A 22,210-nucleotide genomic window follows, 5' to 3' on the forward strand; every position below is an offset into this window, starting at 1 on the left:
GCTGCGCCCACACGTGTAGCCAGCACTTTCTAACTGCTCTGATGATTCAAGAATCCCAGCGGGTCTGCAGTGAGCAGGCATTTCAGTTTACAGTGGGGAAAGGAGCATGACAGCCAAAACCAGGTAAATGAGGTCACGAGACACACAGCACACACGGACACACACGTTACTTACACACGCGTATACACGTGATAGAATTTCTGATGAGAAAATCCCTTTTCCACAGTGACCACACAACAAACCACGAGACGCAGACCACGGAAACCCACGTGCTCTGCTCCCTGCCTCACTCCTTCTACACGAACTCCACATCAGTGCCTGCTTTAGAATTCTTTAAAGTCAGCATCTTCAAGACCGCAAAAACAGACATGAAAGAAACAATAAAGACAGATTTCTTCACACAGATTTAAGCCAATAATTTTTAGCAAAATGATACAAAACTGTCTTAACCAAGTAGAAGATCGGTAGTTACAGTAGACTCGGCAGGGACATGGGTGCGCCACCACGGAGGGGACTGAAAGGCTCTTGAATGGGAGTTGGATTCTCTCTGCAACCATCTCACTGCTTTCGTCCCAGCCCCGCTAGAACCAAGTTCATGGGGGCTCAGTGCAGCCCCTGGCGATGGCAGCGCTTGGAGTCTGTCCGGCTGGGTTTGTGTTTTGTTTCCCCCATGGGCGTCGCTGGGTGGGTGGCCTGGAGAGGTCCCGGTGTTAACATTTCGGTTCTAGACCGGGGGCGTGTCACTAGTAACAGAGTAGATCAGCCATGCATTGTCTGCCCTCAGCAAAAAGGAGAGTTCTCATCGGTGCACGACAGACTGCAGACCACTGGACGCCACCCGACCGGGAATCTGTCGGAGCCAAAGCACAGGAGAAGGTCAGCGTGAGGCCAGAGGAACGGAGCCGGTTGGCCTTGGGCAGAAAACACCAGTGACAGTGCCCTGGTGGGGAGGGGGCAGATGCCGCCTAGCCCCTCTGGACACGCGCACCCCCAGCTGCTCTGGAAGGTCCCTCGAGTCCAGGATACGTGCAGCAGAAAGAGTGACAGGAAGATGGGGAAGGAAGAGCCATGCAGGCAAGGAGGCTGTGGGGCCGTGAGCTCATGATCAGTCAGACCAGAGTCCAAGCGGGCAAGAGATGCTTGCTCCCAGCCCCCCTTCCTGGAAAGTAGCCTGGTGTTCCAAAAACAGGGACCAGGCCCCAAGCGGGCACTGGGACTCCACGTGGGGCAAGACGTGAAAAGCATTTCCCATCAAGATGTCCCCAAGAGTGCAGTCACGTTACAACTGCAGCTGGTCTCCCACCGCAGCGCCAAGTGGACAGAAGCTGCAAGCCCTCAGCCGGGAGGAGCCACAAGAGTTGCCACCAAGAGGGGAGCCTGGCTTGGATGCCCAGCCATGCACCAACGGCAGGGAGCGGGTGGCTGTGGCTGATGGGTGAATACAGACGAGAGCGTGGTGGACAAGATGCTAGGCAGAGACCAAGTTCAAAAAGAAAAACAAACGAGGAGGACAGAAATTAGTGCTAAAGGAAGAGAGATGACAAAGCCGGGACAGCAGGGACCATCAGGAGTGTCTCACGCAGCAAGAGTGCAAGAGCCCCTGCCAAGCGCGGCCCCCACAGCCAGCATGACACGACACACGTCCAGCGACCGACCTGGAACCACGCGGCCCCGAACCTTCTGAGGCCCCTGGGGCCACTGGAGCCAAGACTGGGCTCCTGCTCCCCACGCCGGCTCCCAATTGGAGACCACAGCAAAGGCCAAAGGCCAACAGACAGGATTCTGGGGTCACCCCAGACTGGACAGCCCACCACAGCTGCTCTAGAATCCACGTGAGGAGAGGACCTGGGCCAGGGGCCTTGCTCTACCTGGGGCACCTGGCATGCAAGCCCGACCCCCTGCGTGCTCCCTCAGGTCGGCGAGCGGGCGGCAGCTCCCACCCCGCCCGGCGCCTGCTGAGGAGCCCCGCCGTGAGCACACTCACCCAGTGCTGCCTTCCGACGGGGAGACGTGCAGCTACTTGCCGTGATGTTCGAAAGGAATGCTATTCTGAGGTGGGGGGAAAAGACAGCTGTTGGTAAGGGTTACGCTGGCCGGACCAGCACGTGAGGCCCTCCTGTTTCCGCAAGCACTGCCTCGCCTTGCCTCAACCAGGTCCATGACCACTGGCCAGGGCCGCTCGAGGGGACCCAGGGACACAGGAGCTCAGTCTCGCCTCTTGAGAGTGGCCCCTGGACATGCAGCCGCTGCTGCTCCTTGAGGATGGATCTGTCAATGGGGCCAACAAGGGAGACCCTTCCCAACTCTCACGTAGTAAGAAAACTGGATGCCCAGACGGCAGCCCCTCCATCAGCTCTCGGGACCAGCAGCTCCCCAAGGCCTGTGCTTGGCAGGTGGAGAGGACACCACCTCCCTGTGACTAAAGGACTGGACACATTTCCTCACTGACACAAGGAAGAGGACACGGTTATGGACTTTACTTGGGGCGCAGGAATTAAAACGAGTAAGCCTGAAGGAAAAACTGGCACCACGGACCAGCATCACGTTCTACCAACAGCACTGGATGGAGGAGGCCCTCCTCACAAAGAGAAACATGACAAACAGGTTCATCCACCAGGTGCCCTTCCGTCTTCACATTATTCCAGCTGGAGAGGCCAGATTCGCAGGCCGGGGTCAGGAATGTGGGGACTGTGGTCCCTGGAGAAGCATGTGGGGGTGAGGAGGAACGGCCAGGACAAGCAACACACATGTCACACCCTCCCACCTTCAGCTGGACAGGGTCGGCAAGGCCCTCCCCCAAGCAGGCGGGCAGCTCTGGGCACTTCTGTGCTGAGGATGAGCTACTCCTTTGCACTCGGTGCATTGGCACAGGACGCAACCTCTCCTCTTCGAGCGGCAAAGAGGAAGCGGGTAGGAAGCAGCCCCCGCCGGGCCACAGAGAGACGAGGGTCTGTGCACACGTGGTGCCGCCCCCTGGACTGGTGTGTCACTGCCCCTACCCGCATCGTATCTTTGCGGGGGAGGGCGATGAATGGAGGCCATAGAGTTGTAAAAGCTGGAGCAACTCTGACCACGCCCTTGGTGGACAAGAGCCTTTCAGAGTCTCTTAGGAAGAGCGCCTGGAGGATGACCAGAAAAAACCAAAGGACCGAGCTGTCCCCAGGATGGAGGCCACCGGGGACATGCCCTCAGGGGCTTTGTCCTCAACATGAAGATCCTAAGGAAACCCCCAGGGTGACTAGGGTGCTTCTTTTGGGAGAGGATACCCCCAAATCGAATCTCTTCAGAGACTCCCCGCAGTGCTCAGGCCCACATGACACTTCTTCGTATGGAAAGCAGAGAGAGAACCAGAGAACAAAGACACGTGATTGTGAGGACGGACCCTGGAGCTGCGTGTGGTCAACGCTCATGGGTCGGTGGCCTGAGGGGTGGACACAAGCCGGAGAAGAGGCTAGACTAGGACCCATAACTACCCGGCACCCTCAGAACCCTCTACCTCTGCCGTTTCCCTCAACGATCCTCAGAGCAAAAGACATTTTCTTGTGTTAAAAAAAAAAGTTAAGCCTGTCCCTTCCTTGGTCCTTGATGGCTGAGGTGTTCCAGGGCCCTCAGCCAGGCCCACTTGGCCAGGGGCAGCAAAACACCTCCGAGGACCTGCTCCCAGCTGCTGGCTCATATGTTCCAGGGCTCATGGAAGAAACGCGTTAAGCCCTTTCCGTGTCTTGTGGTCACAGAGGAGGGGTGTGGGGCTGGGAGCCCTAAGAGGCCCAATCTCATCACTCTGGCCAGACCCACTGAGCCCCACAGTTCAAACGACCTGCGTCTTCAGCCTCTTTGAGAGAAAATTACCATATAAGAACCCATTTCTAGTAGAATTACTAGTGAATTAGAAGTGTTTGATAAAAATACTATTTCACTTGATTAAAGAAAACTGGTCAGGAGCACTTCCTCTGCCTGGGCACACCTTGCTCCTCTGCCAGACCAGATGGACACCACAGGACCGAGGTTCTGGGCAATTCTCACAGACCCTGTGCCCTCCTGATCAACGTGCTCAATCCACCACATTCAGCAACGAGCTACACCTACTGCCCAGCAAGCAAAGGGGGAGGGCAGGGCGCTAAATATAAACCTGAGGCATCGTGGTGAAGCAGACGGATGCTGCCCCAGTACATGGCCAGGACCTGGGCTTCGGCCATTCCTGAACTCACCACCTGCCCACCCAGCAGACGCCACCGGGTAGTCCCAGCCCCCACAGGACCCCTGCCCACCCCCACTGCCCACGGGAGGAGACCCTGAAAGCTAGTTGAGGAAAAACGTCCGCAAGCAGGTAAAGAGCTGCTCTGCTGAGGGAGGCGCGTCAGTGAGACAGAAAAACAGCAAGGAAAGCCAGACGGGGAAGACGACGTGGGTGGAGGAGGCCCCGGGGCCAGGCCCTGCACCTCTGAGCACACTCGCCTTGCCAGAGAGAAGACAAACGTCAGAAGGGGCATCAGAAGACAGGAACCCACAGCACGTCGCCAAGTGCTGGACATGACACTGCAGAGTGACCACCAGCAATATGCCATGCCCCACCCCCCCGGGTTCTCTGCTGGGGGAGCACCTGACCAACGAGAACGAGGACGGAGTCCCAAAGGCTGGAGGTGCCCACGACAAACGGCGTAAGCAGGCTGGCGTTTCCAGTCTGCCCAGGGAAGACGGCCAAGCCTCCAAAGCTGGCTGGGGGCTGGGGGCCACACGGAGGGCAGCTGGAGAGAAAAGGTCCCGTGGCACATCCTAGCACAATTGCGGGGTGGGGCTGGGTGTAGAGCCCTTACCCCACAAAGCTGGTCACAGAGGCTCTCAACCAACGGGCCAAACTGCGAGGGGTACAACATTCCCCCAATGGTTAAAACACCCAAAAATGGGGAGAAAGGGAAGGCAGGAAAGAAGGAAAGCCTTCGAAACTATCATCCCACTCTGCTTGGAGCCCGTAAGACCAGACCAAACATGGAGAAGCCGGAGGCCTGCAGCGCCCAGCCTGGGTGAGATCAGGCGCCGGCCCGCGGGGCGCGTACCTGTGAGGTGGACATGCGGGAGGTATCTTGCCGGCCCGTGAGGTCGGACGAGGAGATGTTGACTGGGGCACCGCGGTGCAGCCGCATACTCACTTTCCGCTCCCTTTCCATGCCGGACACGGGCCTAGGAGAGGTGTTCGCTGGAGGAGAGGGAGACGGGCGAGTGTGAGGCCTCGGAATGCGGCCCCACGCTCCAGCACGGGGTCTCTCCTCGGGAACCACGTCTAACAAGGACCCTCGGCTGCCTCGGTGTCGGGCACAGGACAGGCTACTGTACCCTAAGACTAGGCCGGCACCACAGGCTCTGCTGATGCCCCAGGAGCGAAGCACCAGGTGTCCAGTGGGAGGGCAGCCGGGGCCTCTGCCTACAACGCTTGTCTCGACAGGCAAGAGGCTGGAGAGGTTTGTGGTGGTGGATGTCGTGCCATGAGAAGAACAAGAGGCAGAGCAACAGAGCTCACAGGGAACACAATCCTTCAAGAGGCCAACGTCTGGGAAACACATTCCCGAGGGCACCGTCCCAGGGCGCTCCCTGGCCTAACTTCGGACATAAGAACTGATCAGAGTAAGGATGCACGTGTCTTCACCCATCAGGCACTCCTGCCTAGACCCCACGAGGTCACACACTGGAGTGTCCAGAGCAAGTGACACTCAAAACAGAACCCCCACTGCCTGCAGAGCAGGGGCTGGGGTGCAAGCTGCAGCCCCGGGACCACTCACCAGTGTGTGAGGTAGGGGTGAGGGGGGTGGGAGGAGCCACCTCCTGTGTCCCCCTCAGCCGGCCCGAGGCCGTGGAAGGGAGGCCGCGTGTGGCTGGATTTCGGGAGTGTCTCAACCGCTCCTCTCGGTCCCGGCGCTCCCGCTCAGCATCGTCAGCCGCCCGGCTGGCTCCCTACAGAGGAAAGAGGGCGAGACCAGAACTGAACCGGGTTTGGTGAAAAACCACCTGAGGCACTTGGCTGCCACTCGAGAAAACACAGGGGCGTGTGGGACAGTCTGCCCACAAAGCCGTCCACAGCCTCGCAGCAAGCCAGGCGCTCTTCCCTCTGGGTCCACGCATGGCCTGTCCCACAACCGTGGGAGAGCAGAACCAGGCTTCTCAGTCTCCTCTTCCCAGCACAGCAGAGGAAACCCCCACCCCATCGCCTCAGCACCCCCTCAGAACCCAGACACCAACGGCACCTGGCGGCCCTCTTCTCTGCAACCATTCACACGGGGATGGGAACCTGCCCAGGTCAGAGGTGGCCCAATGCGGCGACAGTTGGGGGAGTCCGCAAGGCAGGTGGGAGGGACAGCATTTGGTTGGCTGAGGGGTCCAACTGGAGCCCAGATGCCCGGGCCAGGCCCATGTCCTGTTGGTGCACTTGAAATAAGGAGGCCAGCAGCCAGGCTCATCCCGGGGGGCCATGCGGTGGGCACCGCCTAAGCTAAGCTAGTTACTCCCAGAACAAATAGCTAGTTACACTTTCAGTGAACATCACACCAGAAACACGGGGACATTTGATTTTAAGTGGTAACGCTAAGATACCTGCCCTAGTAGAGGTCACATCCTAATTACCAGCGCTGTAAGGCAAGAGTCTGAAAACTGCAGGCCACGGGCCAAACGCAGCCACACCCGATCCTGCAAATACGGTTTTCTTGGCACAGTCACACCCACTCACTGCCGCACTGCTTGGGGAGCTCTCCACTTACAACAGAGTTGAGTGGTCGCACCGCTGTGCTGACGGCAAAGGTAAAATTATTGACTGTCTGGTCCTTTACAGAAGACGTTTGCTGAGCGCCTCGGAGGGATGACAATGTTAGAACAAAGAACTTATTAAAGTGGCTCTGGCAGGAGGCCCACCCTGATGTCCAGACTCCAGGTAACCTGCGGCACCACTCCCAAAGGCTGTCCTTTGAAGGCCATCCTAACAGAGGGGCCTGGCACCAGGATGGCACGGGTGAGGTCCAGGGCAGGCTGGCTCTGCGGGCTGGCCCCCGCTCTGGGAGGCTGCAGCCCCCCACCCCTACCTGGTCCCTGTGTGAATACCCCTGCACCTGTAAGGCCATGGGACAAGGCTTCCTGTTTTGCACCCTCTGAAGAGGAGGTTCTGTTCCTCCATCAGATTTTGTCACCCTAGAAACCAGCCCATTTTTGTTTTAAGCTCATAGAACACATTTTTAATGAAAGAGAAAGTGGAAATCAAAAAAAAACTGGAATTCTGGCCGTAGTGTTGGAGATTAAACAAACTCACACAACAGATTCAGGGACAGGCGGCCTGTTTTAGAGAGGAAAACAAATTAAAGTTCAAGCCCCTCCACCCCCAGCCCCCACAGCATGCGTGCACACAACACAGGCTCACACTTAATGAACAAACTGGGTGACAAAGGAAATCAAATGTAAGTCTAGCTCATCACAAGGCCAAACGCAGACCTAACACACAGCGCCTCCCAGGCCACCCACCCGCTCAGAGGCCGGGCCTCGGCACAGCCTGGTAGGGGGAGGAGTAGGGAAGTCTTCACCCAACCCGGCGACAGCCACACCCCGTTGACAAGGAACTCACAAGCCAGAGCAGCCACAATGTCCTTAGGATGGATGATGATGATGATAAAATGACCTCAGCATCCTAAGTAAGAGCCTTGGTCTGGGCAGACCTGCACTGTGGACATACCTCAGGCCCAAGAACCCCACAGCCCCGTTGCAGCCTTGAGGTGCCTTCTTCACTTGCCAATAGGCATCTGGCTTCTCAGAACCCCGCGTGCCACCCCCATGTGGCAGCCATGCCTCCTGAAGCCCCACCCCGTGTAGCTCCCAGGAAGGGACGGCAGCAACTAGCGGCCTTCTGCTGACCGGCATGCCCCTTCCACGCTGAGCAGTCAGTGAGCTGGGGGCGCACTTACGAATTTGAGCATGTTCCAGTCGAACACGTAGTCATAGGAGAAACCCTGGCGATGGAACAGGTTCCTGAAGAGCTGTCTCAGGTATGAGTAGTCAGGCTTATCGTCAAAACGCAAGGAACGGCAAAAATTCAGGTACGTGGCGAATTCAGCTGTAAAACACCATGAAACTCAGAGGTAACTGGCAGTACCCCTGACTGGGAGCCAGCATGGCGTCTGTCCACAAAACCCTTGACCACTCCCAGCCACCCAAACAGAGGGTGTGAAAGCTGGAATCTGAAACACCGAGCATGCTTTGAGGAAAGAGGCTGAGAAAACTGAGCACACAGAACATAACAGAGTTTCATCTGAGGCATTTATCACAGGGGCAGTCCCACAAAAACAAAAGGAAAACTCCCTGAGTTTTACGGCTCAGGAAGGTAGAGGAGCGCCAGGGACAGAAGGCTGAAGCCAGTTAAAGGGCAGGCCACCTGCTCACTCTTCACCTCCCCAACCATGCAGGACATCAGTGGGGCCTTAGCAGCCAGCCTCTGGGGGGCTTCCCTGGTCCCTTTCCCAGAGCCTCACAGGCCCCCATCCTCCCACAGAAACACAGGGTTGGCTTGCTGTCCACCTGAGGACACTCACAAGGGTAGCCTTTACACAACACCTCAATGGGAGTGGACATCTTCTTCTCACTGATCCTCTCATACTTCTGCCTCTTGGTAGCAGCCTTCAGGCCCTGCCAGGGCAGCGAGCCCAGGTTGAAGTACATGAGCACGTAGCCCAGAGACTCCAGGTCGTCCCTTCGAGATTGTTCTGGGGAGAGAGGACAGTGGGTCAAAGTGGCAAACACCCCGCTTCCTGGGGATGAACTCAGAGCCACAGGGAAGGACACCTGGATTCCTTGTTTCAGCACAAGTGCCCCTGCTGTGCTGTTCAGAGATGCACCGCCACCTGTCAGGAGGCCCCAACACGTGCCTGTCTCCCCACGTCCCACAGGGTAAGGTCTCCAGGCCCGGACACCAGCCTCTGCTACAAAGGTTTGACGCCAGCCTCCACACCCAACATGCTAACCACCCTCAGGGCCCCCAGGAGGCTGTAGGACAGCCAGGCCTGTGGCCGGGGCAGGAGGGCTCACCGATGCCGAGGTGCGTGTTGATGGAGGCATACCGCGCCGTCCCGGTGAGGTTCTTGTTCTCGCGGTAGGGGATGTGCTGGTGGGTGCGGGCGTCCCTGTACTTCTTGGCCAGCCCGAAGTCGATGATGTAGACCAGGTTGCCCTTCTTGCCTAGCCCCATGAGGAAGTTGTCCGGCTTCACGTCTCGGTGAATGAAGTTCTTCGAGTGAATGTACTCAATACGACTAATCTGCAGGTGGAGAAGCAAGGGTGAGAGGTTGAACCCCAGGCAGTAGCCTGGCGGAGGGAACCCGGGGAACTCAGGCCCACACGCAGATGCACCCTGCCTGCCAAGGGTCACTATCTTTCACAGAGTTAATGAGCTTCCATGTTCTCCCTGTGCACTAACAGCACAGCCCTGAAGGCCTCATCAGACTGATGAACCAAACCGAGCCTGTGCTGAGCATGCAGGCTGCCCTTCACTTGAGAAGAATGAAGTCTTACCATTTGGTCAGCAAGGAGCAGGACAGTTTTGAGACTGAACTTCCTAGAGCAAAAGTTGAAGAGGTCTTCCAGGCTGGGTCCCAACAGCTCCATCACCATGACGTTGTAGTCCCCCTCAGCCCCACACCACCGGATGGTGGGGATGCCCACTGCAAGAGAGCCCATGTCAGTCTGCCTCCCATGCACCTGCACTGAGGGCACCTGTGCCCACGACGCCAGCAGAGGACTGGGCAGGAGCAGTCAGAAGTGACGTGTGGAGAGGGTGGGAGGCCAACTTCACGGAATGGGTGGGACAAGGGGCTCGGGAGGAGGAGCTGTGCTCCCTCCCATACCCCCAGTCTTCCCGTAACTGACATCCTGCACCAGTGCGATGCTTAATTAGTGCTGATACACCATCATTAACTAAGGTCCACACTATTCAGGTTTCCTCAGTTCTAACCTCATGCCTCCTGCTACTCCAGGACCTGTCTTGGACCCCACATGACATTTACTCACCACATCTCCTCCGGCTGCTCTTGGCCGGGATGGTCTCTCAGACTTTCCTGGTTTGAATGACCCCAATGGTTTGGAGGAGGGCTGGGCAGGGATGTGCAGACTGTCCCTCTGCTGGTTTGCCTGATTTTTTCTCGTTATTACTCTGGGCTTGGGGGAGGGAGACCACAGAGGGAAAGTGCCCTTCCCACCACATCCTGTCAGGGTCTGTGCTCTCAACACGACTCCTCACCATGGCTGTGCCCTTGGTCACCTGGCTCAGGTGTGCCTGTCAGGTGTCTCTGCTGGGGAGTTCCTCTCTCTCCCCTTTCCATCCTGTTCTCTCTGCGGGGACGTCACCACGTGCAGACCACACTTAAGGGGGTTGTTTGGGCTCCCTCCCGGAGGGCACAGCCATCTATATATATGACTTGGAATGCTTCCACACAGATTTGTCTCTTCTCCCCATTTACTTATTTGGTATTTTTTCCTATCAGTACGGACCCATGAGTATCTATTTTATACTTTGGTCTGTACTCCAACACTATGTCACTTATTCTGTTGCTCCAAGCATCCCAGCCTTCGTTGCTCCTCCGTGGCTCCTGTGGCCCTTTAACACCCCATCACTGCAGGCTCTGTTTGTTTTGAGCTGCCTTCCTTTCTGGCACTATAAGATCCTAAACAGTTTTAGTTTTGATATCAACTGGGCAACTTTTTATTTTAAAATACATTTGCACATTACATGAGAACAAATTTAACAAATCAATAGGTTATAAGGCATAATGTAACAAAAGCCTGTGGCCCACCACACAGACCAGGGACATTCCTAGTAATTGCATCTACTTCTACTCCCCTTTCCTCCCACACCTGCACCCCCCAGACAACAAATGCACAGGACTGTACCCCTTCCTTGTTTTTAGTAAAGTGAGAGTGTGAGCTATGAAATACTCCCCTTGGAGAGGACAGCACACTTCATCTATTCTTCCCTCATCTGTACTGTTTAGGGCTGCTTTCCCCATTATAAACAGTGCTGCTAAATACATTCTTATGTATGTCTGCTGGTGAAAATTCTCACATGTGAAATTCTTGTTCTTAGCTAGTTTCTCCAGGTATAGACCTAGAAACACAGGGTACAAATTATCTGACTATACAAGATAATGTCAAACTGCTTTCCAAAATAAATAACCCACTTTACAACCCCACCACAAATGAATGAGTTCCCGCTGGATGCAAGGTCTCGTCAGAGCTCTTAATTTCTATCAGTCAAGTGGCAGATGTAAAATGGTGTCTCACTGAACTCTCAATTTGGATCTTTTTTCATTATTTATTGGCATTACATGTTTCCTCTTCTCTAAAATGTCTATGCATATCTTTGTCATTTTTTTTCTATCAGGGTGTTTTTTTCCTATTTATAGCAGTTCTTTTATAAATTCTGGATATTAAACTATTATCTTTTTTATGTGAGGAAAATACCTTTTCTCAGTTAATGACATGTTTTTTATTTTCTTTTGGAGTCTTTTGATGAGAAGAGATGCTAAATTTTAACAAACATGAATGTATCAATCTTTTCCTTTAAGAGTAATGTGTTTGGTATCTTACATAAGACACCCTTCCCGAACTCATAGTCAGAAAGAAATGCTTATTATATTAAGAGTACTTCTACTTCCAGCCAAGATGGAGTAATGGGGACCCAATTTACCCTCACATCCACAATAACCAAGAAGAGAAAAGAGAACAAAGAACATACAGAAAGACATAGGTTTTCTAAGACGCTGAACATGAGGCAATGAATGACACTGACACCTGAGACACGATGAGACCGAGAGTGTGAGCAGAGAAGCAAAAACTGAGCAGATGAAAGTAGCATCGTCTCATAACTAAGCTGAGGAAGAATTTGAGGAACATTAAAATACCCAGCACACAAGAGGGTAAAATTCAGTGTCTGGCATCCAAAGATTACCAGATATGCCAGGAAGCAGAAAACGTAATCCACATTGAGATCAACAGAAACTGAGTTAGAATCATTAGAGAAGGGCAATAAAAGTTACTATAAACTATAACTGTATTCCATGTCAAAAGAAGTTAAACAAAGGCACAACATGACAGAGATATAAAAGACCCAAATCGGGCTTCCCTGGTGGCACAGTGGTTGAGAGTCCGCCTGCCGATGCAGGGGACACAGGATCGTGCCCCGGTCTGGGAAGATCCCACATGCCGCGGAGCGGCTGGGCCCGTGAGCCATGGCCGCTGAGCCTGCGCGTCCGGAGCCTGTGCTCCGCGACGGGAGAGGCCACAACAGTGAGAGGCCCATGTACCGCAAAAAAAAAAAAAGACCCAAATCTAGGGACTTCCCTGGCGGTCCAGTGGTTAACACTCCACGCTTCCAATGCAGGGGGTGTGGGTTTGATCCCTGGTCGGAGAACTAAAATTCTACATGCCGCGTGGTGCAGCCAAAAAAAAGAAAAGAAAAGACCCAAATTTAACTTTCAAAGATGAAAACTACAAAGTCTAAGAGGAAAACTACACTGGGTGTGTGATTAACAGCAGACCAGACACTGTAGGAGAAAAAACTCGTGAACTTGAAGGCACAGCAGTAGAAACTACTGGAAAAGCCAACACGAGCTTCAGAGCTGTGGGACAACATCAAGGTACCCGCCGTCTGTAACTGGAGGAGAGAGGGGAGGAGGGGGACAGAGGACACACTGAAAGAAAGAGCTGAGAAAAATGACCCACAGATGCAGGAAACTCAACAGGCCCCAAGCATAAGTACCATAAAGAACACAACACTGACATAGCTGACAGTCAAATCGCTCACTAGTGATAATAAGAACACCTTGAAAGCAGCCAGAGAAAAAAAACATGTTAGAGCACAGTGGAGGAACATCTTCCAGGTGCTGAGAAAAGAACTGGCAATCTGCCGAAAAACACCTCAGCAGAGACAAAATGAAGACATTTTCAGATACAAAAAGTGTGACGAATCAATCACCAGCACTGTGACATATGTAAAAGGATGTCCTTCAGGCAGGAGGCAAATGATGCCACATGGAAGTCTGGGCCTACAAAAAGGAATGAAGGGGCTTCCCTGGTGGCGCAGTGGTTAAGAGTCCGCCTGCCGATGCAGGGGACACGGGTTCGTGCCCCAGTCCGGGAGGATCCCACATGCCGCGGAGCGGCTGGGCCCGTGAGCCATGGCCGCTGAGCCTGCACGTCCGGAGCCTGTGTTCCGCAACGGGGAAGGCCACAACAGTGAGAGGCCCACGTACCGCAAAAAAAACAAAAACAAAAACAAACAAACAAAAAAAAAACAATAAGAAAAAGGAATGAAGGGCTTCCCTGGTGGCGCAGTGGTTAAGAATCCACCTGCCAATGCAGGGGACACAGGTTCGGGCCCTGGTCCGGGAAGATCCCACATGCCGCGGGGCAACTAAGCCCGTGCACCACAACTACTGAGCCTGCGCTCTAGAGCCCGCGAGCCACAACTACTGAAGCCCCTGTGCCTAGAGCCTGAGCTTGGCAACAAGAGAAGCCACCGCAACGAGAAGCCTGCGCACTGCAACGAAGAGTAGCCCCTGCTCACCGCAACTAGACAAACCCTGCGCACAGCAACGAAGACCCAACACAGCCATAAATAAATAAAATAAATAAATTTAAAAAAAAAAAGAAAAAGGATCTAAAAGCAATGAAAATAACAACATAAGTACATAAAAAATTATTTCAATTTAAAAGATATGACTGTTTAAACAAAAATAACAATGCACTGCAATATTTACAACATGTAAATATAAACACATGACACCATCACGCAGGCAAGGCAGGTGGGCAGGTGGAAGCCCACAAGGTCAGGTTCCTCTGCATCCTGCTAAAGAGATGATAGACCCTAACCCAACCACTAAAGTAACAACACAGAGATAGTGACAGAATTCAACAAAGGAGATCATCACAAGAAAAATCATTAAGAAATGTAAAAAATATTTGATTAATCCAAAATAAGGTAAAAAAGGAGGGAAATGAAACAAAGACCAGATGAGACAAAAACTAACAGCAAACCCAATCCTGTCATTAATCACACTGAATGTAAACACCGCAGGTAAGGCACACTTTCTCAGATTAGACAGAAAAGAAAGGACCAGCTATACTGCCCTGCCCACACCAAACACCCTTCAGATACAACTAGGTCACAAGGAGGACAGTGTATCACACCAACATCAGATAAGAGAGCAGAAGGGCTATGTCAGCATCAGACACAGTAGAATGTGTAGAAGAATACTTCCAGGGATATTACCAGTCATCTCCCAGTGATAAAGGCATTGACTGATCAAGAAAACATTATTCTAAACATTCACGCAGCTAACAAGAGAGCTTCAAAATACATGAGGCAATACTGCAAAGAGACAGAGACAAATCCACAATCTTACTAGAGACGTCAATCATCCCTCTCAGTAGATCACACTTTTTTTCTCAGGTACGCAAGGGGCATTTATCAAGACAAACCACATTCTTGACATAAAACAATAAAACTAAAAAGGATTCAAGTTATACAATGTATGTTCTCAGAAGACAGTGGAATTCAATTAGAAATAAACAGCTCTCTGTAAAATCCCCAAATATCTGGAAGCTAAATAATACAGTTCAAAATAACCCATGGATCAAGGAAGAAACCAAAAGGGGACTCAGCATCTGAACTACATGAAAATGAAAACTTACCAGGATTTGAGATGCTGCTATGGTAGGGGGAAAATTTATAGCCACGAAATGTCTACACTACAGAAAACAGATCAATGATCTCAGCTTCCACCTTAAGAAAATACTTAATTAAACCCTAAGCAAACAGAAGTGAAATAAAAGATCACAGCAGAAACCAATGAAACAGAAAACAGAGAAACAACAGAGAAAATGACAGAGACCAAAGCTGTTTCTTTGAGAAGATTGTTGATAAATCTCTAATCAGACTGATCAGGGAAAAAATAGAGAAGGCACAAATTACCAACATCAAGAATGAGAGGGAATTCCCTGGCGGTCCAGTGGTTAGGACTCTGAGCTTTCACTGCCGAGGGCCCAGGTTCGATCGCTGGTCAGGGGAACTAAGATCCCACAAGCCGCATGGCGCGGCCAGGGGAAAAAAAAAAAAAGAATGAGAGGTAACATCACTGGATTCTACAAATATTAGAAGTCTAGTAGGCAAATATTATAAACAGCTTTATGCCAATACATTCAATAACTTAGATAAAACAAACAAGTTATTTGAAAGACTCGAACCACCAAAGCCCTTGTATGCTGCTGGTGGGAACTAAGTACAAGCAGCCTGGCAGTTTCTTGAAGAGGAAAAACATTCGCTTACTTTTGGTTCAGCCATTCCACTCCAAGTCACTTACTCAGGAGAAAAAGAAATGAACGTCCATATGAATAGCTACACAAAAGTTCATAGCAGCTTTGTGTGGAGTACCTGAAACCTGGAACCAACTCAAATGAACAGGTGCAGGAACAAAGAAACTACCCACACAAGGGAGTACTTCTCAGCAATAAAAAGGAGTAGCCATTGATACACACACAAAATCTCAAAGAAAGAACACACAGTACTACTCCCTGCACAGGAAACTTTGGGAAATGCAAACTAACCTATAGCGACAGAAGCAGATGACAGAGGGCGGGGGTAGAGGAACCACAAAAGGACCCAACAAACTTTGAAGGGCGATGGATGTGTTCGCCACCTTGATTATGGCAATGGTTTCATGAGAGGACACAGGCAAAACTTCTCAAATCACACACTCAAAACACATGCAGTTTGATTCACCTCAATAACGCTGATTTAAACAAATCAAAATGTTTTAGTCTTCCTCTTCACACTGAAGTCACCTGATCCACCTGAAAGTGGAGTTTGGGGTGAGGGGAGGCAGGACTCCCAGAGACCTCAGCACCGTGTGTTCACAAGGCCCCCCCACACTGACCGTAACACCTCTTCCTTTGAAGTCAGAGTTCTGTGGCCACGAGGGTCTTTGTGTCCGGAGTGTGGGTGGCACAACACTGCAGGTGACCACACGTGACACTCCAAAGATGGACACAGTCCACACTCACATTTCCCCAACTGCATGTCCAGTAACGTCCTTCAGGCTAGTCCCCCCTGCCCAGGGTACAATCTAGGACCATGCACTGCCATGTTTAAGTCTAGAACAGTTTTTCAATCTTTCGTCACAGACATATTTGAAGAGTTCAGGTCAATTTTGAACTGTCCTAAATTTGATTTGCCTGATTGCTGGTTCTGATCACCTGTCAGATGGAAATCTGCCAGACTTCTCCACCAAAAGGTACTTTTCTCTTTGTTATTGTAAGGTTTTTTTGGCCGCAATGCGGCGCACGTGGGATCTCAGTTCCCCAACATGGGATTGAACCTGGGCCCTCAGCAGTGAAAGAGCAGAGTCCTAACAACTAGGCCGCCGGGGAATTCCCGTCTTTGTTATTAATGAGTAATCTGTGGATGAAGCTTTGAGGGTAGTGTCAATACTTAAGTCGTACGTTTGCATCCACCTTTGATTACCGTCTAAACCAATCAATAATAAGTGCCCACAAAGTGGTGACTTTCCATTTCTGATTGTTCCTTCTGCCTCTCTGTGAAGCTTAATGTGTGTGCGTGTGGGTCATCGTGGACTCAAGAATTCTCCTCCCCTCCTCCATGTGTTATGTAAATTTAAGGATTATTTGTTCTAGTTCTGTGAAAAATGTCATGGGTAATTTGATAGGGACCACATTCACTCTGTAGATTGCTTTGGGTAGTATGGCCATTTTAATGATATTCATTCTTCCAATCCAAGAGCATGGTATACCTTTGCATTTCTTTAAATCATCTTCAATTTCCTTTATCAACGTTTTACAGTTCTCAGCATGTAAGTCTTTCACCCTCCTTGGTTAGGTTTATTCCTAAGTATTTTATACTTTTTGATGTAATTTTAAAAGGGATTGTCTTTTTACCTTACCTTTTTGATATTTCATTGTTGGTGTAAAGAAATGCAACAGACTTCTGTATGTTACTCTTAGATCCTGCTAGTTTTCTGAATTCGTTATCATTTCTAGTAGTCTTTGTGTGGAGTCCATATATAGAGTTTTATATATATATATACATATATATGCATGTAGTATCATGTCATCTGCACATGATGACAATTTTACCTCTTCCTTATCAATCTGGATATCTTTTATTTCTTTTTCTTGTCCAACTACCGTGGCTAGGACTTCCAATACTATATTGAACAGAAATGGTGAGAGTTTCCTCCACGTGCTATAATCCGTTGTTCATTTTGAGGCTTCAACTGTCCCAAATTGGGGCAACAGATGCCACTTCAAGCTCTCTCCCGTGTCCTGTGGACTCATGCCCGTCAGTGTCCGAGCGCTTCTTTCCTTTCAGCCACATGCTCCAGATTCGCCTTCCTTCTTCCTGCCTCGCCCTGGAATCTGGGCTCCTCTCGGTGGGGAGTGATACTAGAAGCCCAGCACCCAACTGGGTGCTGGGTCGTCACTAGCACTTTCTGTGAGTGTGGCATTTGCACCTCAGTCAACCTGGCCCTTCGCTGCTCTGCGGATCTGTCAGCCTGTCCCTGGGAGGAGAGCCCTGCTGGACTCTGACTGGAATCCCCTGAGCAGCTCTGGGAGACATCTTGCCGAGTCTTCCTCTCCATGAACAGAACATCTCCACTTAGCTTGAGTCCTCATCAGCGTTCTCCAATGAAGTTTAAAAATTTTCTGCATGCAGGTCACACTTGGCTTAGGATTTATTCCTCTATACTTACAGTACTTTAAGAATGAAACTTTGGCCTCTAGACTCCTCTGGGGCCAGCAGCCACCTGACCAGGGATCTGGGCTCCACTACTGTGGGCTCTGTGTCCAAGAGCTGCTCGCAGGCAGCTGTTCTGAGGAGCCAGCAGAGCTGCTGTGCGGTACTGGCACCTCAAAGTGGGTCACCATGCACCTGGTTCAGCTTCCTATCCACGACCACTGGGGTCACACTTGGCCTACAAGTGGATGTCTTTGAGCCCAGAGTCAGCTGCACACAGAGGGCTTCCAGAGCTTGAAGGAGGGAGAAGCAGTGGAGTTGACCTTTCAGAAGTCCCCCAAGGGCCTGGAGTCTCTCCAGTTACCAGTCATGGTGGGTGTGTGTGTGGGGAGTGAGAAGCACCAGAGGGCAGAATTGAGCCACGGTGGGTGGCGCTTTTCGTGATCACAAGGTTTGAGGAACACAGTGGCAAAAGCAGGGAAAGGGTGGGTAGGGGCACTGCCACTCCTACCATGGCATCCACCCACTTCCCTCTTGGCAGGGGGAGGGGTGAGACAGAGGAACCCCAACCATGCTCCATGCAAGTGCTCGAGGGCATGGGGGAAATCCCTCCAGAACCTGCTTACTGATTGGTCTCCACCCCCAAATTTCCAGCTTTTGAAAGTGGCCAGGATAGGGAAGTGTTTTCCTTTTAAAGGCTATGTAATAATAACACTTTCTGTGTCAGAGTGAGAAGACTGAGCACAAGACCAAAGCACAAACCACTGCTCTCTGGGAGAGTCTCTCAGGGCTGAGGCAGGGCTTCCCTTCCTCCTGACCCACTCTTGGGACAGGACGCCAGGCTGAGAGCACAGGCAAAGGGGTGGCTGGCGACAGCTGCAGACCTGCTACCCAGCCCCCTCCCCCCTGCAGCCAGCACCACTTGTTTACTGCTCCTTGGGGTCCCACTTTCTCAGGATGCCAACTGCACTAGCTGTGTGTAAGTGACCCATCTTCTGCATTTTAACTTTCTCCTTGATAGAAATGTTCTGTGTGTTGTAGTCTCAGGAAGTGCACTCTCAAGCCCTTGAGCAATCCTAGGCAGAAGGCAGTGGCTCCAGGACTGCACAGGAGTATCTTTTGATGTTCTGTTACCAAGGAGAACAATGTTTTGGAGGGCAGAGCCTACTGAACCACCTCACTTTTCCTGATCAGAGGTGGCTTGTGTGTGTGTCCTCTTGAACCCCTCCACCTTCAATGTTCCACAGGAGACAAGGTTTTAACTGCTGCCCCATGACTTGACCTCCTCCTACTGGAAGGCTGGAATTCAGCCTGAACAGGAAACATGGTGTGGACAGGTCAGGACAGGCAGACCCAGGTGCCGGTGCCAAGAGGAAGGCACGGCTGGGTGAGGGATTCCAGTGCCAGATCTCCAACCCCAGGCATAGACTTGCTTCATTTCCCTGATCCTTCATTAGGGTTCCTGTGTATCCATAAGGGTTCAAAGGGTACCTCTGCACCCACCCCAAGCTGCCAGCTGGCCAGATGAAGCAAAGACCAAAATCCTTAAGCTTTAACAGGGGGTTTCTTGCCCCGGCTTCTCGAGACCACAGGCAAGGGCTTCTCTCTAGTGCCTGGTGCCAGCATCCTGCCCGCAGTAGCAATGGTCAGTGTTGCAGCAGCTGAAGGACAAAGGGCTCAGTTCACAGGATGGGACTCGTGGTGTTGGAATGGGGTGGACGCACTAGAGCACATGGGTTGGGGGGACGCATGTCTGATGCCGGGTTCTGTCACCCCAGCTGCTGCCCTTCTAGTTACTGGAGGCTTCATAGGACTTCATGAGCCATTGATCTGAAAATGAACACTAGGTAGCCTAGTTGGTGTAAATATAACGTGTTGGTCTTTTTCCGTGTTCTTCTGGGGTTTCACTGTTTACAAACTTCCTACTGTATTCAAAGAACAGCCAGACAAAAGGTTGTGCACCAGGCAAAGGATCTGAAACATAAACCTGGGGAGGGCCCCACTCAAAATAGGGGTCCTGAGCCATCCTTTCTTTCGTGCCCCCTTCCCCCATTTCAGACCAAATCTTTTGTCCTAAAACTTGACTCCTACTCTACTCCCTCCTCCACCCCCAACCCCCCAGAAGCCCACATACCTGTACATTTAGCTTGTGTGGTGTCTCTACAACTCTTAAATGATTTGTGCAAAAGTGCTGAAGCAGCTAGAAACACTCCATCCCTTGTTCCCAACTCCAAGTCAAGACTGTTCCTTGACATGATTCACGACAAACACACTGCTGTAACTGGATGGATCAAACCTACTTTAATCTCAAATCCCAGGGTAGGGACTTCCCTCGTGGTCCAGTGGTTAAGAATCCGCACTTCCAATGCAGGGGACCCCGGCTCTATCCCTGGTTAGGGAACTAGATCCTGCATACCGCGACTAAAAGATCCCACATGCCGCCAACTAAAAGATCCCGCATGCGGCAATGAGGATCCCATGTGCCACAACTAAGACCCAGAGCAGCCAAATAAATAAATAAGTATTAAAAAAAAAATCTTTGGGTAAAGAAAAGCAAGGGGGGCCTTCTATGTAGAAAGTGAGGTTGGGAAACCAAGCAGGGGAAGATGAATGTATCTCGAAGTCACTCAGGAGCTTTTGTGCAAGTGCAAGAAATTTCTGTCAAAGTGGCCACGATTGTTTAACAGGAAACAGAAATGTAACTCCATGCTCACGGCTAGACACCAAAGCTTTGTTTGAAATGTTGAATTTACGAGGAAGGAGGAGTCTGTCCTCTCCTGTTTCCCTCCCCTTGCTCCTGAACTACAGGAGACTAAGCCCTGGGGCCTGGAGAACGAAGACTCAGTGGCTGACTCTGCCATGCCAGCACTTCCTTTCCCACTCGCCAAGTCCTGTCACACATGTTGGCCCTTTCCCTCCCTCTTCCCTGTCAAATGCAATGAATAAAGACTTACTCATACTGAGGGGAAAAAAGAATTACATTTCCTAACTGACCGTTATCGGTGTAATGAAAGGAACTGATTTTACCCTTTGATCTTAAGCTATCTGGCTCAATGCTCTAACTTGTCTTGTGGGTTTCCTATGTAGGAAGTTAAATCATGCACAAATAAGTTTTATTTCTTCCTTCTCCATCCTTTAAATTTTAAAATTCTTTAAAATTTCTCTGTTCTGTGCTAGCTTCTGTGTTAGCTGAGACACCCCATGACACACTGGAGAGAAATGGTAATGGCGAGGCTGAAGATGGTGTGGATCCAACAGGAGCTCCGAGGCTGTTCAGGCAGGAAGGTAAACGTGCCATACCACCTGGGAACACATCCCTGTGGCCCGGGTGCCACCCTGCAGGCCGAGCACCTGCCTGCTTCACGGAAAGCAATTCCACTAACAGGCTTTGCACCAGACGTGGTGAGGGAGTCACTGAGGCACCATCCTGAAGAGCAAAACACTAGAAGCCGGCCAGGGCTCCTCAACACAGGGAGGACTGTTTATGGAGACACAAGAGTCTATAAACAACAACGAAACCCATCAAGCCACAACTGTGTCAAACATGGAAGAACCTCAGGAACACAGTGGATCAAAAAAGAAAGTCGTAAACACACATGGCAAGACTGTGTTACTCATATTCAAAAGCGTATGAACTGGCACGACATGGGGCGTGGACTTGCCACTCGTCTGCTCTGATGGTCTGTTTCACTGGCAGCACCTTCCTTCTTACTGGCAACACCAACGCACCTCATCACCCTAAGATAAGACACAACAGAAGCAGGGTGCTCCTATTCTCAGTTCTCTGGCCAGAAGAGGAGGATGCTGTGTAGCCTGCTTCATCCTAAGCAGACTGTCTGTAAACTAAGTGCTGAGGCCCCAGGCAGAAATCAGCTCAAAAGCCATTCCCAAGAACAATCCTGCCGCCTGTGCACAGACTGCTGCTCTGTAACCTCAGACATCTGATGCAGTGAGACCAGGAAGCTAAAAATGCACCTGTGCCGCCAGAGTGCTGCTCCTGCGGCTGGGGAAGGACATGCAAGGCTGTAGGTCAGACACACAGCCACCAGAGTGCTGCCCTGTGCCCAGGCGACCAGTCATGCCAGGGACACCCAGCTGCCCCTGCCCACATGCCCTTAATATGGGAAATGGGTCACTTGGACTCTTATGTGCAGCTCTGAACACTTGATACTTTTTCCCTCATCGAGTCCAAAGATACCAAAACATATGCTTGGGGGTGAAAAATGAGGGAGAGAGCTAGTTAAATGCTTTCCATTTGATTTGCGGGAAGTTTCAATATAAATATGGGGACTCAGTATTAACACAAATACAATTTTTCATGAAGTGTTTGGCAATTCAACCTTAAAACAATTGTAAATACAATGGCCAAATGTTTCTGGACAATGTCATTAGATTTTTTTTTTTTTTTTTTTTTTGCGGTACACAGGCCTCTCACCGCTGTGG

The 22,210-nt window shown here is 51.3% G+C and overlaps 1 protein-coding gene across 5 annotated transcripts in view; it reads right to left on the minus strand.

Moving 5' to 3' along the window:
• The window catches only part of CSNK1D (casein kinase 1 delta), a 43,767-nt gene that overhangs the window by 10,182 nt on the left and 11,375 nt on the right, over positions 1 to 22,210 (minus strand). For 3 of the 5 annotated variants that reach the window (XM_024760543.1, XM_024760546.1, XM_024760545.1), the window contains 7 exons: positions 9,535 to 9,683; positions 9,052 to 9,280; positions 8,559 to 8,729; positions 7,935 to 8,083; positions 5,775 to 5,946; positions 5,055 to 5,194; positions 7 to 850 (listed from right to left, as the gene is read on the minus strand). In XM_024760543.1, the coding sequence (XP_024616311.1) occupies positions 800 to 850; positions 5,055 to 5,194; positions 5,775 to 5,946; positions 7,935 to 8,083; positions 8,559 to 8,729; positions 9,052 to 9,280; positions 9,535 to 9,683 (1,061 nt within the window). In that variant the 3' untranslated portion in view covers positions 7 to 799. Of the gene's footprint in view, positions 1 to 6; positions 851 to 1,984; positions 2,050 to 5,054; positions 5,195 to 5,774; positions 5,947 to 7,934; positions 8,084 to 8,558; positions 8,730 to 9,051; positions 9,281 to 9,534; positions 9,684 to 22,210 lie in introns of those variants that run through there. The other 2 variants (XM_024760544.1, XM_024760547.1) reach the window with 2 other exon arrangements.

Source organism: Neophocaena asiaeorientalis, unplaced genomic scaffold (assembly GCF_003031525.2).
Source record: "Neophocaena asiaeorientalis asiaeorientalis breed wild unplaced genomic scaffold, Neophocaena_asiaeorientalis_V1.1 scaffold30, whole genome shotgun sequence".
NCBI classification, from domain to species: domain Eukaryota; kingdom Metazoa; phylum Chordata; class Mammalia; order Artiodactyla; family Phocoenidae; genus Neophocaena; species Neophocaena asiaeorientalis.